Source organism: Phalacrocorax carbo, chromosome 5 (genome assembly GCF_963921805.1).
Source record: "Phalacrocorax carbo chromosome 5, bPhaCar2.1, whole genome shotgun sequence".
NCBI classification, from domain to species: domain Eukaryota; kingdom Metazoa; phylum Chordata; class Aves; order Suliformes; family Phalacrocoracidae; genus Phalacrocorax; species Phalacrocorax carbo.
The window spans coordinates 21380754-21401918 of record NC_087517.1 but is presented as its reverse complement, the minus strand read 5'-3'; the positions used below and the strand labels follow the sequence as shown (position 1 = coordinate 21401918).

The 21165-nt window shown below is 39.5% G+C and overlaps 1 protein-coding gene across 3 annotated transcripts in view; it reads right to left on the bottom strand.

Annotated features, from left to right (window-relative positions):
• The window catches only part of CSRNP3 (cysteine and serine rich nuclear protein 3), a 113835-nt gene that overhangs the window by 71419 nt on the left and 21251 nt on the right, over positions 1-21165 (bottom strand). For 2 of the 3 annotated variants that reach the window (XM_064451502.1, XM_064451501.1), the window contains exon 2: positions 10824-10994. In XM_064451502.1, coding sequence (XP_064307572.1) covers positions 10824-10971 — 148 coding nt within the window. In that variant the 5' untranslated portion in view covers positions 10972-10994. Of the gene's footprint in view, positions 1-10823; positions 10995-21165 lie in introns of those variants that run through there. The other variant, XM_064451504.1, reaches the window with a different exon arrangement.

Below are 21165 nucleotides of genomic sequence, written 5' to 3'. Positions count from 1 at the left end.
CCACCAAACATCAATCAGGATCAATCACAGAATGGTAGGGGTTGGAAGGGACCTCTGGAGATCATCTTGTCCAACCCTCCTGCTTGAGCAGGGACACCGAGAGCAGGGGGAACAGGAACGCGTCCAGGCGGGTTTTGAATGTCTCCAGGGAAGGGACTCCACAGCCTCCCTGGGCAGCCTGTGCCACTGCTCTGGCACCCTCACAGGAAAGAAGTTTTTTCTCATATTGAGGTGGAACTTCCTGTGTTCCAACCTGTGCCCGTTGCCCCTTGGCCTGTCGTTGGGCACCACTGAAAAGAGTCCAGTCCCATCCTCTTGACACTCGCCCCTCAGATATTTATAAGCACTGATAAGATCCCCCCTCAGTCTTCTCCAGGCTGAACAAACTGAGGTTTCTCAGCCTTTCCTCATAAAAGAGATGCTCCAGTCCCCTGATCATCGTCATAGCTCTCTGCTGGACTCTCTCCAGCAGTTCCCTGTCTTTCTGCAGTTGGGAAGCCCAGAACTGGACACAGCACTCCAGATGTGGCCTCATTAGGGCAGAAGAAAGGGGGAGGATAAGGTACCTCAATCTGCTGACCACACTCCTTTTACTGCACCCTAGGGTACCCCGTTGGCCTTCTTGGCCACAAGGGCTCAGTGCTGGCTCATGGTCAGCTTGCTGTCCACCAGCACTCCAAGGTCCTTCTCAACAGAGCTGCTTTCCAGTAGTTCAGCTCCCAGCCTGTACTGGTGCATGGGTTTGTTCCTCCCCAGGTGCAGGTCCTTGCACTTGCTTTTTTTGGATCTCATTAGGTTCCCCTCGGCCCAGCTCTCCAGCCTGCCCGGGTCTCACTGAATGGCAGCACAGCCTTCTGGTGTATCAGTAACACACAAGTTCAGAAAGCACTCGCATTACGTTAAGCTGTCTCTGATAAGCAGACAGTGAGTTCTGCAATGCAGTGAATGTACTCAATATACCAAGTGGGAGTTAATGGGTTGGCATATTATTTTGCACACAAGCACACAGTGAAACCCAGTCATGTAACAAGGCTGGAGCAATGAGTAACAACAGTTAAAGCCTCACTTGGGAGGAAATGGTATAGTCTTCAGTCTGATGGTGAAAATCCCTTTCTCACCAGTGTTACTCTGGGGCATACATAGTTGATGATGAATTCATTAAAATACAAAAGACTCCACATTACAAGAAGACTCTAATTGGCTTTGATAGTGCAGTGGGAAATAACAGGACAAGTCAATGTCCTTGACAACTGCTAACCAGTTTTCCCCTTTAGAACAGAGTCTTTTCACTATTATATGAGTTCAGTCTAAATCAGCTACTTACCTATTTTCACATAAACAATGAAAACACCAAAAGTGGTACATACTTAGTGAACAGAAGAATAATAATAGTGTTGAATATCATCAGCGATGAATCATGTCCCCTCACTTGCTTTGAACTCCTGCAAGCTCAAAACCACTGTCAGATGAACAAAAGACACCACAGCACGATTGCTGGGAAGTCAATGGACAAGCTGTCATGGAATGGAGAAAGTTTGAGAAAGCTGTCTGGTTTCCATCAGATCAAATAATCTGTGTAACTGGTTTTACCTCACTGAATTGGCAAATTCCAAAGAAATATAGTTTTTATGTATTCTCCTAACAAGAGCTGCTGAAAATGTCAGTACGGTATTTTGGAAAGGACTGATACTCTCTTTCCTTATATTCCTGTAAGGATAAAGATCTTCAATATGCTTCATGCTTGGTGCACACCAGTGGACTGCCATGAGCACCAGAATCTCTCAGCAAACATGTGAGAGAGGAAGCTGGTCTACAGGGGAAGAAGAAAGCAAGACACCAATACAGCCTCCAGAAGGCAGAATACTTCCCCCCCCCCCAACGTTTTGATCAAAGTTTTTTAATTTTTTGCTCATGGGTCAGTAATTTCTGTGGATCCATTCCTCCCAGTTCTACATTTACTCAATATGCTTGCTGTCTTATAAGACTGTAAATTATTTGAGGAATTCTGTCTATATTTTTTGTATGCAGGTACAGGCCTTCATTTTAAGCATCCAAGTCTAGGCCCAATAGGGCCAAAAAGCCTTAGTACAATACAAATGACATAATGAAAGTCAGAATATAGGACTCTCTATCACTGAAGGCTTATAATACTCAAAACACAGGCCCAAGAAAAGATAGAACTCTGAAGTTCATCCTTGTTAATTCTGCTTTGCAATCACAACTTGCTAGTCAAAAAAAAAAAAAACAACACACCACCAAAACCAAACAAAAAACCCCAAACCAAAACAAAATCCCACACCAAAAAAACAAAGGACACAGAAGGCTGTACCTAGCTCACTGCTAGAGATTTAAGTTCTACTACAGCACAGTCACAAAAACAACAGATTTAGAAGCTGTATCAACTGATAGGGGAAAAAAATATATCTTTGAGCAGGAACAGGCCACTGGATGGAAGGAACCTCTAAAAGAAGATCCGCTACCAGTAGAAACTGTGCCTTTATGTTGCTATCCTCCTGGTATTAACTCCCCTCAGTCATGCCTACTGCTAAACCAATTGCTTGTGGGAGCAAAGAACAGCAGAGCAGAGCTGAGCTCAGCAAGGAGAAAACACTAATCAGTGGCTCAGGTACTGAGGGTGGTACACACTGAAATTAGTTATAAAGTTTATAGTAATGGACAGTAATACAAAATAATTTATTAAAAACACTAATTCTAACTTGGTTTTAAATTCCAAAACATCTTTAAAGCCATCCTTAAAGACCCATAGTAAAAAAAAAAAACACCTGTAAACCAGTACACAACACAGAATATGTACTAAAACGCATGAAACAACACATGGCACTAGATAAGAAGAGAGCATATTATAAGAGTATTTCTGAAGCTTCATTTGCTTTGTAAGAGCACATAAAGCAAATTCAAACTGCTGAAGGGCCATTGGGGCTCTCACTAGGAATAAAAGCTAGTGGTAGCATAGAGGAATCTTGAGAAAGCAAGCATGAAAAAGTTTTTTCAGACAAAAGTGAAGCTATTAGAAGTTATAAACTGGTAACAGAAAAATCCATTTTTCCCTTCTTTATGATTTGATTCATCAATGATTTCCCTACAGAAGCTAACATAATCGTATCAGGCCACCCACGGCTTTCCCTGGTATCCAAACGTCATGTTTCTTCACGTCTGAAGAGCAGGACGGCTACTTTTAGTACCCAAGACATTTAAGGTTTTTACAATTAGAAACACATTTTAAAATTTTGATATTATTTGCAAAAGACCATGGAGCAAGCCTTCACTAAATTAAAGCCCATCTACATCCCAACCTTATGGTTTCTCCAGAAAAGGATGTTGCGTAAGACTAGTTTAAATCCAAGCTAGAAGTTAGCTGAAAAGAACTTCTGAAAGGATTTTAAAGGCTTTGTCAAGAAAGCCACTGTCATGATTTTGTGTTTCTAAAATTGCATGCACATGTCACAGGTGAGAAAAACCAAACTTCATATTCTACGTCTGTAGACTGTAAAGTTATTTAAATTATTTGGTATATTGTAATGGCATCTAAAAACATTAACGGCTATAAAAAGTCTAAAACTAGTAGCTAAGACTCAGCCTGGTATACTACTCAAATTGTTAATCCAATTTCATTCTGCATCACAAATCACGGACAAAATCCAACCGTCATGTTTAATTTTTAGCAAATCTCACAGACAAGATCTGATCAGCAAGTATCATTTCACATATCATGTTAGTGCCATACTGAACACAGATTTGTCTGCAAAGGATGGTTCCAGACCCGCTGACAGTACATACTCCTGAGAATGGACCAGGGTTTATACATGCGTTCTTAGTGCAAGGTGCTTTTCTCTAACTAATAAATTCAGAACAGATCTGGAAGTGCTATAGAACCACAATCAACATTTCCCAGTAATTTTCTAACATGTTTTTGAAATATGTTCCACACACATCGATGTAGTGAAAGAAGATGAGTCACTTTCACTGACTAAGAATTTGCAAACTGCTGGAGCATTAAATTCCTTTGATCTTGATAAACAGGCTCATTCTCATTCTGTTCATTAGCCCTCCCTCTTTTCCCAGTTATGAGCCAGCCAATCTGTAGCCCTTTCTGCAAACTGACATATTTACCAAGTAAAATCTGTTACCACTGCTTTCTTGCTCTTACTGGAAAACACCCTAATGCTTGTCAAGCTCCTCTTGTCTCAGAACAACCTCCTTCCCTCTTTTCCTTCACACATGACACAGTCAAGCTGCCTTCCCACCTTGATCAGCTCGTTATTAGCTCCCCTCTGTATTTCCCCAGTAAGCACTAATTGTTCATCTGTGCATTCTGACTGCACTGTTCTCTTATAATCCATCGATCACATTCTTGTTCCTCTCTTTTTTTTTTGTTGACTCCCACCTGATGAAATTCTATCATTAGTCCAAGTACCATTTTTGCTGATGACTTGGGAAAAATTGCCAAAGAATCTCAGAAGACAACCCGATGTGTTGCTTTGAGCCATGTCTTTAAAAGTACATTTCTTTAAGGGTTAATATGGGAATGTAAATATCTACGTGATTTGAAAAATAAGAATGTCTCAAATTGTAAGTACAAGTTATTGTTAGTTTTCCAGAAAGTTATTTGGCAACTGTAATTGGGCTATTTTCTCATCCGTTCTATCTGAAAAATTAGTGTATGTGGGGTCTGCCACAAACAGGTATCCACATTTAGGCAGCAAATCAATTACAATACTGATTAGCAAAAAGCATCTTGATGTTTTCACTCTATTCCTTTGATGGAAAAATACCGTACAGTCCAAAAAAATATTTTAGCACTTTATTCTTTACCAATCAAAAATCATGGTTGTCATAGAAACTGTAAAAACTGAAGTCAGTCATGACATAACAACAGGATAATGGAAAATGTCTGGTGGCTCAGGTTTTCATGCTGGAAATGCTTCAGTGAATTTAACTAGGGATTCAGGCAATTCCCCAAATCTAACAAAGAATAATCTTTTAACAACAGGTATTATTACTGTTTTTAATAATCCAGAGTCTGGAAAGTAACAGCATTTATTATTCCTGCTCTATACATTGGCTACATTAACAGCTGACAGACTCTTCCCAGAACATTCGGTACAAGCTTAAGTCCACTTAAGGGGACTGAATTTCTTTGATTACATATTTGAGATACCCTGGAGGGACCTTTGGTCAGTGTTCTCAGCATTCCTGAGATCCCATTTTTGACATTCTAAACTGAGGCAAATCTCTCTAAAAATCTGTATTGCCATTAGTTTCTGTCTCTTAGATATGCTGTTCAGAAAAAGAGTTATAATCTGCAGGCCTCTGCCCCAACCCAAGGTGGTCCAGCTCCACGCCAAACGTTATTTCACGTTCTTTCCCTACAACATGAAACTCAGTAAAATAAAACCCTACACTTGCCTAACAAAGGCAATGTGAGCCTTTCACTCTCCATCTCCCAGAGCCAAATCACAGACCAACTCCACACAGAGTTCGTCCTGCCTTTTACTGGAATCCCTTGACACTTCATAATCACTGAGAGGACTGGCTCACTGCAACCATTTGCCCTTTACGCAGAGACCATCCTGCTGAAAAGAAAATAAACACAATACACAGGAGTATTGTTGGGCTTGCCTCACTGCAGGTGAGCAAACTAAGTAGCTTAACCATCAATAATATGAAAAGCAGCAATGTGAATGTAGAAGTATTCAGATCTTTAAAAAAAGCAAAACCCTGAGAACCCTGAATTGAGTTTTATGGAGAAATTTAAGGAACTTTTTTTTTGGTTTCCCGTTAGTTTCCTTAAGACATATTTTCACTCTGTAGCTTTATTCTTTCAAGTAAGTAGGTACATATATTTTTAATAGAGAGCAAACAGGTACTGGTATTCCCTATGCTTTCCTTGAATTATCTTAAATACTGCCTTATCATGACTGTATCTAGCAGTTTCCACACCTGTTAAAACAACTTCACTGACACACCTCCACCACCTTGCTTAAGAATTTTATTTAATGGCAGGGTGATCATAGCTGGTCTGTAACATGCTTCAGCAGAACATTTGTACCATTCAACATAAATTAGAGAAACTTTCCAGTTGCACCGAGATGAAGTTTGGACCAGCAAAAGTTCACCTGTCAACTTCCCTAACCATGAGTTGAGAAAAAAGTTCTGATTTAAAACCAAGTGAAACCCTGATTCCGGTAAAATGATTAACAAACAATCCACGAGTGCAATAGTAAACTTACTTCAAGGAACAAAGAAACCACCAGAAATCACCTCTCCTTAACACCACCATGTATTAATTTGTTTCCTGCATATATTGTGCAGGCTTCTTACTAGAAAATAAGTGCCTGATTCACACAAATCCCTAAACCTTAGGGGTAGGAGAGAGAGATATATTTCTTCAGCTACAACGACTGGGACCCTAGTCAACAATATGTGTAAAACCCTGTAGCTTCTTACTTTTCAGTTCTGTGGCGTTATGGCACAAGCTTTACATTTAAAACATCACTCAACATTTCTGTATGCCATTACCACATTCACTGAATTTGTACATATATATGTACTCCCATATATATGCCTTTTCAAGTTACATATATAGATACATATATAGTTATGCTTTTTTCAAGTTATAAATATATGCACATACGTACACACGCACACAGACCTATATGTATTTTAAAAAGCACATCGATTTCCATGGATGCCATTCAGGAAATGAAAAGCAATGTAATGTTACTGTAATCACTGAACTGATTTGGATATACCCAACTCTTAATTTTGAATAAAACACGCTTCCACAGGAAAATAAATATAAAGAATAATGTAAAATATTGAGTATTGATTATTTACAACAGTCTTAATCTATGTGCAGCTTATAAAATACTGTTATAATACTACATTCCACTATCACAAAGAATTACGTGTACTGACAATTACGTGTGTACTGACAGGGATTACTGGAGCTCATGGCATAATAGAATATTTTTTAGATTGCTGTTGTGTGTCTCAGCAGGCCCTTGGAGACGCAGTGGATCTGCTCATGTATTGATAAAGAAGAGTGAAGAGAATTTACACAAATCTTTTTAGATTTTTCTAAAAAGCAGAGTGGCTTTGGGCACACAGTAGGAGCCCAGACTTCAAGGAACATGTGTACATAATAAACACATTACTGCATAAAGTGGGCTAAGGAGGAAAGAATTTGACACTGATCTCAGATGAGGCTAGAGCAAACATGTCTTATATACTCTAAAAGCCTGCTCTTACACATATACCATATGCTAGTGAGGATATAGTTGTCTGCAACAGCAAGGCATGTTTTCTTGTGTTTCCCCATATCCATACTTTATGCAACCCAATCCTGCAACTTTCTCACACAAATAATCTTTATTTGCAAATATTCTTATTGATTTCCATTTTAGTTCTAGAAATTTTGGACTGTTAATAAATTTGTCATTTGGTTTTTTGCAGTAGCTGATAACTAATAGAAAACAACAGAGGACAGCCATCTGAAAACCAATACTACCGGCATCTGACTGAAAAGAAATGAGTTAAATACAAAAACATGCACTTCCAGATGCTCTGAAAAACCTTTAGTAAGTAGTAATCTGTTGCAGTAATCACTCCAATAAACCCATTCTCCCCAGAAAAACGTAAAAGTGTACTTCCAAAAAACAATGGGTGCTAGTAAAATAAAACTGTTACATAGGAATTGCCACATTTTCAGTGAGGTAACAAACAGGAAAATAGCCAGAAGTTCCTCAGCTAATTTACTTCATGTAAATATTACATTTTCCTGGGCTGTAGGTCTGATTCTTCACCACCTTATATAAACAAACATCACTGTAAAAAGAAGTAGATATGGCTTCTATTTTGACACCACTAAATTGTACAAGATTCAACTACGGAGAGCCAAGCGCCTTAAAGTCAATCTTTGATGTTTATTTCTGCTTTACGAAAACACTTGAACTGGTTTATTTACTTTGTGATTTATGAAGTCTGCTGTTGCAGCAGTCAGGGAAGTTTTGGGTTTTTTGTTTGGTTTTTTTTTCACAAAAATCTTAAAAGTACTTACCTAGACTGAGCTGCATTTAAAAGTACTGCCACTGCCTACAGAAACATGAGCAAATAGATTGTGGCTTTATCAAGAATGAAACGATGAAGGGGGGGGGGGGACACACCACAAAAAAAACCCAAACCAAAAAACACATAAAAATGGAAAACAAATGAAAGCTAAGCAAAATAAATGTATCTGCATCATGCCCTGCAGCCTATTCAGTAGACAAAAGCACTGGCAGACTGCCAAGTGGAAGAAATTCCAGGCTGAAAATCCCATTGCTAAATTTGGAGAGTTCAAGTTCAAGAGCCAACAGCAAGAGCCTCAAACACAAAGCAGGGTAATGAGTTGGGGAGGGGGAGGGGATATCTCACATCTACCTGTCTCTCAAATCATCCCAGTCTTTGTTCTTCCCACTAGCATGCTAAATTCAGCAAGAAGCCTACAGAAAACCTGGACTTTCCAAAACCACTCAGCACTGGCTGCCATCTGCACTCAGAGGTGAGGCAGCAAAACTGAAAGTCTCAGTCAGAACACAGGCTGTACACACACATTTGACAGTGGAAAGCAGCAAACAGATCCCAGAGCTAGCAGAGACTTGAGCTAGTAAATTGACAAAGCAAATCAGGTCCCTACAGACTTATCAGAGCAGGCCCAAAAGCAGTCTAGTCGAGGTTTCACAGCACTGTACAAACTGCTTCTGGACACAGACTTGCTGCTACCACTCTCAGCTTACCAGCAAGCCCAGTTCTGTAACAAGAACAGTGCTACTTCAGCTCTCTCTGAATCTCTGATGCACACAAGCCATAAAACCACAAAATAATTCAGGCTGGAAAGGACTTCAGCAGGTCACTAGTCCAAGCTCCTGCTCAAAGCAAGGTCAGCTAAGATATCGGAGCAGGCAGCTCACAGCTTTAGCCAGTCAGGTCTTGAGAACCTGCAAGGACAGAGACTACACAGCCTCTCTGGGCAACAGTGTTCCAGTGCTTGGCTGTCCTCATGGCGAAAAGTTTGTCCTTACACTGAGTCAGAATATCTCTCATTTCAACCTACATCCATTGACCCTCATCCTCCCAACACAGACCACTGGGAAGAACCTGCCTGCATTCTGCGTAAGCTCCTCATAGGTACTGCATGGTTTCTACCAACTCCCCACACAGCCTTCCCTTCTGCAGGCTGAACAACGTCATGTCCCTCAGCCTCTCCTCTTCTGCTGAACTTGCTCCGCTTTATCAGTGGCTTTCTTGTACCGGGGAGGCCAAACCTGGGCACAGTATTCTAGGTACAGTCTAATGAGTGCTGAGCTGAGGGGGGATGGTCACTTCCCTCGCTCTGCTAGCTGTGCTTCTGTTCATGCAGCCCAGGAGGCTGTTGCCCTTCTTGGCTGCCAGGGCACACTGCTGGCTCACCTTCACCTTGCTGCCTGTCCGCCAAGACTCCAGTGCCTTTTCTGCACAGCTGCTCTCCAGCCAGTCACCTCCCAGCCCGTATCGTTGCAAGGGGCTCTTCATTCGCAGGCCGCAACTCTGCATTTGTCGTTGCCGAATTTTGTGTCTCCTGTCAGCCCATTCCCCCAGCCTGCCTAGGTCCTTCTGAATGGTAGCTTTTCCCTTAAGGGCATCAACTGTTCCCCTCAATGTGGTTCTCTGCAAACTTGATGCAAGTCGTTCTGTCACCTCCTTCAGGTGATGGATAAAGATGTTAAGCAGGACAGGTTTCAGGACAGTGTCCCGTGGTGCCCCCTCGAGGTGCAGTACAATCCCTTCACCACCACCTTCAGCTGAACATGGGGTCCTCAGTGTGCTTTTGAAAAGTCCACTCAAAGAGAAGGTGGTACACAAGTGTCCTTTACCCAGGGGAGCTTTTTTTCCTTTTCAGATAAGGAACTACTGCCAGCTGTAATTCAGAAATAGCTCTAGCCTAGCTTTATTAGACAGACAATTAAAAAAAATAATTGGAAACACCCTTGTAGCTGCTATATATGAATTGTCAGATAAAGTTCAGATCACTTACTGCTACTCATTTACACACATGATTTACTGGAGATATAAGGCTTTATGTAGATTTCACAAATTATGTGAGTTTAGTAACTGGTAGCCTCAACATAAAGGTCAAAAGAAAAATATGCTGTAAATTAACTATTCATGTTCAGCTAGTGGGAACAAGAAAAGGACTTCTGTTCAAATGTCTCATGGAGACACCAAATATGAATCTCACATCTTTCTCAAGGAGAATTACACATTTCTTCCTCTGTTTACTCCTGTAATGCATGGAAGAGAAGAACTGAGGTTTGTGTAGTTGCATTGGTTTAGGTGGCAGGATGAATCATCAGAAGAATCAGCTATTCTGTCACAGACTCTCTAGGCTACTCTCAACTCTGAATAGATATGGTCAAGCAGAAGCACCGGCCTTCGAGCTTTGTTACTGCTGATTTTCCCTCTTGCCTCAGAGCATCACCCAAAATGGAAGATGTCCTTCTATACACTTAAAACATATCATGCTATCTAGATGTAAATGATATGAGTGGAGTTTCCTCTGAAACTCACTGACATATGAATTTTTCCATAAACAACAACTACCAGAGGAAATAGTTCTTCAAAAAAGTACTTCCTCACAGTGTCAACATTTAAATGTAACAAAACAGAAAAATCCTTCACAGTAAAAGCAGATAGCCTACACTGTATTTTTTCTAAGTAAAAGGAACCTTTCTTATCTTGTATAAAAAGGAGTATCGTGCCTTATACACCACTTTAGTACTTACGAGTAAAATTATTAGAAGTGGATGGATGGACATTACTTCCACTGTCAGCGCTTTCACTGCTAGAAATGTCATCGTCTGATTCCCACACACAGGAACAAGGTGAGGAGCCATCAACTTCTTCAAACTTCCTCTTTAAAATTCCACTCATCACTGCAGTGCTGTCATATGCACCTGTAACAGGAACAGAAACGATAAGGCCCTGAAACACCTGCCTGCTGTCCAGGTCTTCAAATTTATTTATCATGGGGGAGTTTATGTATCAGTCAGGTACTGCTACCTGTAGCTAAATAGCAGCTTACCAAGAGTTTTAAACAACTTTTCCACGAAGGAGTCAAATACACTTATCATCAGTATATTCATCATCCCACTGACTTTCTTACGGGCAGTCTTTTCTTCTTATGACAGAAGCTAAACACTACCTGTATTCTACCAGCACAGACAAAATTCTGTAACAATCTCATGCCTAAATAAAATCTAAATATTTCAATTATGCAATAGATTTAGGCCAAGAATAAAGTGTGTATGTAATGCAATACAATTCAGTAGAACTGCACCTTTATACAACACAAGCTTACTTGGCACCAAGAAACATTACATGACAAAAAAAATTCAGTGTTCACTAATATAGTTCAGCAATAAAATATTCTCTCTTTTGATTTATTTTAAAGGTCTGATTTGTGTAATATGCAGTACTGTCAAGTGCCCATATTCTCAATTAGATTTGAGAGCATGACATATTTAGCATCTTTTCAGGCCAGGCCCTCCAAACACAGTTCTGGCTCATTTTGTCATTCTAATCTATGCAGAATTTTCTTGCAGAGCTGTTGTGAAATTCAGATTTAAGTACTGGCACACATGTAGACTATTTCCATTCACACAAGTAAAGCATCAAGGGACCGAATCTATCCTTATGAACTTGGCTTCCTAATAGCATTGCCCAACAAAGCCTGAGTCACACTGAACATTCTTTAGTGTTTCCCTTTCATACATAACAGCTGATCTTCTTATCTCCATTTATGGAATACCAAACAGAAGAAGATCAAAATATTTTTAAAGCAATTCCTAGATCATTTTTAATGATAGGCTGAAGCAATTTTTTCTTTATCTTTAATTAAAAGAGATCTTAAAGTTTACTGTCACCATCATTACTGATTACATCTTACTGAAGACTGAAAACTAATTTTAAGATCTTAATTTAAAAGTTACAGATAACACGTACTCTCTGACTACCCTGATCAGTGAAACATTGCTGTAAATAGCTGGGGAAAAAGGGCTGCTGTTTGATGCTTTCAAGCATACAGTATCAAAAATTCTCATTCTTCTGAATGCCACTTGCCTTCAGCTTGTTAAATTGCCAATTCAATTCATTTTATAAACAAAGCTGATTTCCTCCACTAAATTTCATTCTACCTTTATGGATGTGTCTAATTCAGAGACAAGATTTCAGTATAGATGTGGAATCATGACATAATGCTAAGAACAGATGCTGCATAAGATGATCTTCAGCACCAAACTTGTTTGTATGCAGAGCACACTAAAAATTAAATAACGAATATATTAGGTTTTAATACTGTCAGTCCCACAGGCAGCTTTAAATGCATATGCCTGTCATGATGTTCTCAGCTTGTTTTACTATTTATGAAAAAACTGTTTTCCTGAAAGGGTTTTTCTTCAAGCTTAAGACATGACTTAAACAGAACGTGCTTATATCTCAACTTTTGCCCTTTTGTCCAAAAATGGATTACTATAAACTGCAAAGAAAGCATTGTATTGTTATTCTAAGGACAAGGAAAGGAGTATTTAGCATCATTTCATCATAACCTTTGCAAAAAAAATATAAGAATACATGAAATTGTCAAGCATCAACCTTTAATAAAAATCACATTTGAAAAGAGAGACAGAGAGAAAAAATAAAAAAGAACAAAACACACACTGAAAATCCACAATAATAGAGAGGGGGAAGAGTCCCCACCCCAAACAGGTTCAGAAACAACTCCTCTGAACCATTCCCCGTGTCTTCGCTGTATCTCTTGCCAACTACCTTTTCCATTGCCTCCTGCAGCGCTTACAGCACTGAAATTGTGAAATCACCATTATTTCCATGGCAACAGCCTGCAATATCAAAACCACAGGATTATAGCTTGACTGCAGAAGAGGGTAAAGCAGCAGCTGGAGTGTGAGAAAGGAAATGCTTACACTCAAACATCTATGTGAAGAGAGTGAGAAATGGGTTGACAAATAGCTTATCATACAAGTGAGAGTGAGGTCAAATCCAGATCTCAGCCCATTGAAATTGTGGCTACAGGAGTCGTAAAGTTCCAGGTCCAAAGAACCTCAGTCATAACTGCACTGCAAGGCAAACGAAAGAGCCACAACCATCACTAGTGCGCAGACCATCAGAGAGCAAGAAGTAATTTCATACCCTGAGATGATTTCCAGGCAAAAGCCCTTTTGTCAGACATTGACTTCTGCAAGCATACCAACACAGTGACTAGATGACTAACATGGGTCTTGCACATCAGTAAAGTTGTTGCAGACAGTGAGAATCTCAATAGCCAGAACCGTTTACAGCTAGTAGTAGAAACAAGTATTTTTCATACCAAAGGGTTTTAAATTTGTTTGCATTTAGCATAGCCTACATTTGCACCAAGAGTCACAACATGGTAGCAGCAAAGCCATTTCATTAGGAGGGTTTATGTAATGAACCATAACAAATGATTCCCAGGAGCCTTGAAAGTGGCATACAGGTTAGCTCTCCCACCCAGCTGGCTGATCAAGATAAGCTAGGAGGTACAGGAATACTGCAGAACCCAAGTATCACCACAACACATAAAGAAGCCTTAGCTATCCATTATATATATTTAGTACCACTGTTGCACAATTTTTGTTCTGAATCTCTTCCAGGAATATCATCAAGAAGGTTGTTTGACAAAGTAGTTGCGATAAAATTTAGGTGTTGCCACTTGCCTGAGATCTGTTGATTCTAGTCTCTCTGCTATCAAGTCGCCCCAGGAAAATGCTACACAGGGGAAAGGAGACACTTCCATTACTCAAGAGCTTGGCTATCAGAGGTAGATTAAAGAGTATCTAAAACTGTACACACTCTGTACCAGCAGGAGATCCCTTTAGAATAACATCTGTAAAAACAGCTGCCGCTCCATAAGCCAATATTTCTTCAGAAAAAGGCACATCTGCACTGTAGCGCATGAGGCATGTTCCATCTGATACATTCAGCCCACGCCTTGTTTACATCGGCATCCTGTAGTACCTGAGCCAGATTCACATCTGCAGGAATCAGGAGATAAGCATGGTGACACACAACCCAATACCATTTATGAAAGCATTATTTTGCACTCTCTATTGATGACGTGATATACCCCAGTAGAAGTCAGAGACCAACAGGAATAAGCAACAGTCAAACTTCTAACAGCAATGAGGCCACAAAGTTTGTGATATTTCTAAAGGTTCCTTAAGTTTGGAATCATGGAACTCAAATTAAATTATAATTTTTCTTTCTGTACCACAGCTATGACAATCAGTTATTTTCAGATTTTGGGGAATGAAACTGAAGCAATTGTCACATAGAAATCCAAATCCGGTGTCATCTGAACTGAGGACCCTACATGTTTAGGGGACAAGGCACCAAAGACACAAGTCAAATTTTCAATACATGAATGGAAAGTAAAACAAAAAACAAACCTCGTATCTGATACGAGTAAGAGTAACATAAGGGTAATGTAACTACACAGTGGTACAATTTTACTAACACAAAAGCCACTTCTGGCATGCAAGACTACATCATTTAGGATGGGAATAATCTCAAACACACAGAAGTACTATGACAATATGTATATTCTGAAGAAAAATGAGCAAATGTGCATATTTCTGCACAGAAACCAGTACTCAAAAGTCCATGACTGACTATAGCAACCAAACAACATCGCACAACTAAGACAGACAAACACAGAGTAGTGGTATGTCAATATTCTTGGACTTCTAGTAGGACACCAGTGAGGTCCAGCCTTCAGAAGCAAAGTCTGAAAAACGACCACCAGCTACAGTTAGAGACCTGCTACATCAAACTGTCACTTTAGGTGAAAAAGGGAGAAAGTTGGCTTGAGCAGTTCAATTAGAAACAGACCCTTCTGGATAATTATTAAATAGCTGTCTAGCAGCTAAGATCGATTTGGAGCAGCATACTGCTGATTCACACAACTGAGTAACAAGCAGGCACTGGAAGCTTTCCTGTTTGTTGATGGATCCTTCACAACAAAAAAATGCCTGCACAGCGATGTGATACATCCTCTGCCATGTGCCTCACCATGCTAATGTGGCATTAATCCACAGCAAAGCAAAACAAAGTTGAAGCAGAGGGAACAGTATTAAAGCAAGGAAAATAAGCTACACACATTGTGAGCTCTAGGTTTAACACCAATCGCCTGACACAGTTAAGGATTCTTCAAAGGAAATGGCAACTTGCCACAAAAGAAGCATATGATAGATGTGGGCTGGGAGAAGGATCTATCTTTCTTAAACAACCCTCACCCATTTTCCCTCCTTTCTTTTCTATTTTTCCTCCACCCTGAAGAAACTACTGCCACAAAGACATCATTTAACCAGTTCTCTAGCTGCAGGTATGCTGACTGGCAAAGCAAGTCCTCAAAGCTCCATGGCAACCAGCTTTGCCTTGCTACGATGCCCGATAATTGGCAGGTACCATACATTTAAAAAGTTCAGAGGCAGCATGTTATTACTAGAAGACAAAAATCCCATGTAAGGGGTGGGAGGGATATATATATATTTTTAAAACAGTCACAATACTACCTGGAACCTACAAAGTAAAACAATGTAAAAACCTGGCTGTATTGATTTTCTCTGAAAAGGCTGGAAATTTTAGAAAACCATGGTAACAATCTAATTGCAGCAGTCCTTTAAAAAGTGGGTATCTCCAAATCCCAGTGAAAAAGCCCAAAATGAGCTGAGTGAGTGAAGGGAAGGGGTGACAGTGTACCTGTGCTCCCAGGAGAAGCTTCTCCATAACATACACTGCCAAACTTGCTTTACAAAACCTATCATTAAGTTGCCATATCCTTGGTGTTTCACTGACACCCATGGACAGAAAAGTAAAACAAAAAAATAATCCACAAAACAAAAGCAGTAGGACCACATTGAATAGGCACTAGAGAGAGGTAAAAGCATTTCTCCTAACTTGCACTTCAGCTGTTGGTTTGAAATGTGCTAAAAGATACTAACAAGACAACAAGCTGCTATATGGAAATAGGGAATTGACAAAAATCTTCATGCAGAGACAAAGATAAATCCAGACATTTTCATGCTAGTCAAAATCTTCAGATATATGACTGTTTTGCACAATTCAGCACTATAGTATACAGCTCATACAACATCACATAGGAAATTGAACAGGTATGGAGCATAGCTGTGAAGATATAAACATCAAGTATGTACCCAAAGCAGTAAGAATAACACAACAGTTATGAAATAAACTAGGACCCTGCCTCAGATTATATATATCCCCACTCTTTAACTGAATCCTGTAGTGAGGCTTTGCTCTATTGACTAAAGCTCAGGAAAAACATAAGAAAGTTCAAGAACACACCTGCGCGGGGGGGGGGGGGGGGGAGGGGCTGGGGGAATCCAATTGTTTCTTTCATTCATTTATGAAACCTTATTTTGTACTAATTCCTTCTTGAGAACTGTTCACACACCATGATACAATCTACCTGCCTAAAAATTCTTATCTGAAAACAAAAACAAAAAAATATAAAAAGGCAGGCATCAAAGACTTGACCTATGAGTCACTCTGTTTTGCCTTGTCTCTTAGAAAGTCTGTAGTATCAATACAGATTTGCTTCCGAGCAAAAACCACTTCTATGCAAATGACAGCAAACCGAACAGGAGGATGCAGAAAACAGATGTTACACATAAAACATCACTCCAAAGTACTCATCACAAACAACTCCCACCCACTGGCCAGTCAGCGTGTACTATAACATGCTAGGGAGACTTGGCAAATAATTTCACAGTTAAATCATGAATATTGATGCTCACAAGCAGAGATGTTTGGATTATTTGTTGTGATTAATATTCTTTTTGAATTTAGGTCTTTTTCTTAGCTTGCAAACAAAGCTTGACTTTTTAAAAGACATTTTTCTTATCTACTGAATAAACGTCAGCAGTAGAGATGGTCATGAACTAAGCAAGTTGTTGCTTGGTTCCACATATTGCACTTAACTGTTTCGCTCTTTGTGTAACTGACAGTTTTAAATGGGGGGGGAGGAGGGGTGGAAAGAGGCAAAACCAAAAGCATCTACAGTGACAACATCACTCACACAAAGAATATAATTTGCTTGTGAAAATGACTATTCATATAAAGGACTGCATTAATGCAGACAAAAATCCATTTGCATGAATGCTTGCAAACAGTGAACAACAGAGGTACATGAACATGAATCAAACAGCTGTTCAGAATTCAAATTAATGTTTGCAATACATGTTTTGCAGTATTTGGCAGCTCTAATCACAAGTACCAGTTGCCAGAGGTAGGCTCTGATAGTTTCACAACTACAATCTGTAAAAATTAAAAACACATAGCAAGCTAATTCACTTAAGAGACTGCTCTGTATAGGCACAGGAAATACCATTAGTATAATCTTACTTATAAATTTGTGCTTACAGCAGCAGTCAAGTTACACAGACATGAACTAGGAGAAGTCTCTCTCTGCTTGTTTGCTTCATTCTAGCTAAATCCATAGCGCTAAGTAAACCCTGCAAGATAAGGCTGCGCAATTCAACCTGGGGAATCTGTTCTGGCATTGCAAGCGAAATCCTGCCAGGTCTGTCTTTGCAGGGTTTCTATACCATCACTTCACAGCACTCCTCATTTCACACTTGAGTACTAATCCACTGATCTTCTAGACTGCCTACATATTGTTGTACACTCTAACACATGCCAACTAGCTCCACTGGCAATGAATTTAAAATGCAGAAGGGACATTGGCATACGCTCACGTCCTGACTCTACAGGCAGTACAGATGCAATGGTGGTAGATCTGGCTCCCTTAGTCCTCCAGAAGCATCTCATAAAGTCCTACATGCACCAAGTATGTAAATATCCCTATCATCCAACTATAAAACTGCTGCATACAGCAGTAGTGAAATGACCTTGTGATGCCTGAGTTCAATTTTTAAATACATCGACTGATGTCAACTGTTAAATGAAATGCTCATATAATTCAGCCAACAGAAGAAAATTCTAGGCTAGTTCTACTAAATCTTCTCTCAGCATGATCCCCAGAGAGCAGAATGAGATGAGTAAGAAGCAATGGTAATTCAACGAGGCATCCAGGACTCCAATGACAAAGGCATAACCTGGCAGAAGGGTGTTCAGCAAGAGGGCCTTCCTGTCAAGGTGAAATTTGCCCACACAAGCTGTTTAATTTGAGCTTGTGTTTCATTTACATCAATTTTCTAAGCTTGTTGCAGCAAGAACTGCTTCTACAAGAGTGCAAGATCCATAAGTGATGCTGAGTCCTAGAGTCAAACAGGAGATTCAGGAGAAGGTCATGCTGCGGCTAGGTCTCAAACTCAGGTTCATAATGCCTAACCTTCATCTAAGTAATCTAGAACACTTAGTTTGGCCTGTCATGAAGGCCTTTCAAAGTTTCAGGTAACACTGCTGGAGAACTGGTATTTGCACTTCTAGGTTTTAAGCTTTGCTGATGAAATTTAGTCAAGTAAAATCTCTTCACCCAAAATCTCTGTAGAAGATTTTCTCTTGCTTATCTTTGAAGGAGGAAAAAAAAACAACAACCAACACAAAAAAAAAACCCACCAAAAAACAACAAACAAGCCACCAAACCACCCAAAACCCAGTGCCATGAATTTGGCCCCCACTACGGAAGTATATGCATCCCAGAAGACATTTTTAAGTTTATATGTGGGCTGCCAGAAAAGACTTCCTCCATTTTACGCTGTATTGCAGCACTGATTCCAGCACAGCTCTGGCCAGAAAATGTCACAAATTTTCATAAAATTGAAATGTGAAAACAGAAAAACACTGCCACCAGTCCTACTGACTTCTATAGACATACAGCCTTTTAGAGAACAGTGAGCATGCAGGTGATGGGAGCACCAGTCAATGGAAGATAGCATACTAGCAACACATCCTTAGTTCACCTTTTTGCAAAAGGGCATAGGAACATTTGGCTTGCTTAGTCCTTCCCCATCAACCGCGTGAGGTTCTGAGACTGTCAGTAGTGTTTTTGGAATGCTTTTGGCACAGTGGCTTTGCATTATTTTGCTCTAAGCTATAAGAATGGCAGTAGGGTCCAGCTCTGTGGTGGAGATCGGAAATGCCATCAACTTAGAGTGCTGGAAATAAGTGGTCTTTAATATAAGTTTTGCTCAGATTAGCCCAGGTACTAATATTTATTGGCACACTATGACCTGTCTTTGTACAATTTTAGTACTGATCCTCCATACTGTTCTTTCATGAACATCCATCTTCTGCACTGTCTGCAGAACTGCACAACCTGGTAGGATACCTTGTATGCCTCAGTATGCTCCTGCCAGAGTACAGAGTGGTCAAGATTGCTATATGTCAAAGAGGCCTCCACATCCCTACAGCCCTCATACATGCTACTTAGCTTCTGTTGCATGCTATTTAACACACAGCCTGGCTGCTCCTTCATCATTGCCATCAAAGCCAGCAGAGATCATGAATTCAACAGGTCTCCCCTTCTGCCCCATGATCTCTGCATCTTGACACAGGGTTAGCCATTCTCTCCTCTGAAATCTGTAGTGTTTAACAGAGTTTCAAAAAACAAACAAACAAAAAACACAAAACAAAAAAAATCCAACACCCCACAACCAGACCATCTGAACTCCAAGAAGTGCAATATGAACTTGAGACAGGAAAAATGTATTGGAACATACTTGCAGAAGTAACTCTGAACTGGGTTTTCCTCTTTTATCTGAAAAGACAGGAGCTAATTATTCTGGCTTAATTTTTTATATGGAGGGGTGTACACATGTGTCTGAGGGGAGACAGGGGAACAAACATGTAAATTTTAGATAACACAGGACCAAATGCTTCATACATTGCTCTTGCCATAATTATTGACAATGATACTACTTCTATGTGACAAGATTAAAAAAGTCTATTTTTAGGAGATTAGAGTTTAGAAACAATAGATAGTTTGGGGGTTTTTTTGGGAGAGTGCCAAATGTGGCAAGATAGTCTGTCTTCACCTATGTGGTCTGATATTAGCTGTATAGCACAGAACCTCTCTCCAGGAATGAACAAATACTGCTGAAAATTGTTGGAAACACCCAGCCTGGCAGACACCTCAGCTCATCTGCCTGCAACTTACTATAAAAAAAAACCAAACCAAAACAAAAAAAAGCAGTACTTTCTCCATGTTATCTCCATGTTATCTCTATCTTCCACAACCTAGACTTAATGACAGGCAATGTTCAAACTTTCTCATTACTATTTTTAGCAGATGAGATCTTCTGCTTCTATATCCTGAAATCAAAGGATTCATGTCAAATTGGCATAACTTGAATAACACTGTAAAATACACAGATGCTACTTCCAGCAACTTATCCCACCTTTACTTCCTCAAACAATGTTTAGATGTACTGATTTTCTCCGTGGAATCTTGAATTACATACTATAGGAAAGAGGTCTTTAAAATTAAAGCAACCCAGGTTTGTTCATCTTAATACAAAACAAATTATTCTAAATAAGAAGGCCTGCTATGATTAGATTTTACTCTCCTCACAGAAAAGTTCCTATAATCCATTTAATAATCTGTTTTATTAAGATGGTAATGGTTTCTTATAGAACGAAAGATACCAGATCCTTTCTTCTTACTCATTTCAATTAATCAAAACCAAGTAGCCAAGTATTTACTTTAAATGACCTTTGGTATTTGTTGTCAGCTAAAAATGGATTTTAATATTAATTTGCAGAGGATTAGTTATTTATATTTATAATGATACCTTGTAATATTTTAATGTTGCCTTTGAGACACTGCAGAACAGGAAAAATGCCTCATTCAATAATGGAAAATTAATCAGCAATTTTGATCTATGCTACAACAAATCACATATATACCAACAAAATAAGAGGTACATTTAGCCCACCATGCAGCACTGAGGAAGTGTTTGTCATTTGTTCCGTTCTCTGGGCACAAGCAGGAAGCCATCCAATGGAAATCGAGTGAGAAAAAAAAAAGTAGAAATGGTATTTTTCATATTTACTGAATACAAGCTAACAACAAAAGAAGTTGTGATATGTGGAGTGTATAAATAAAAA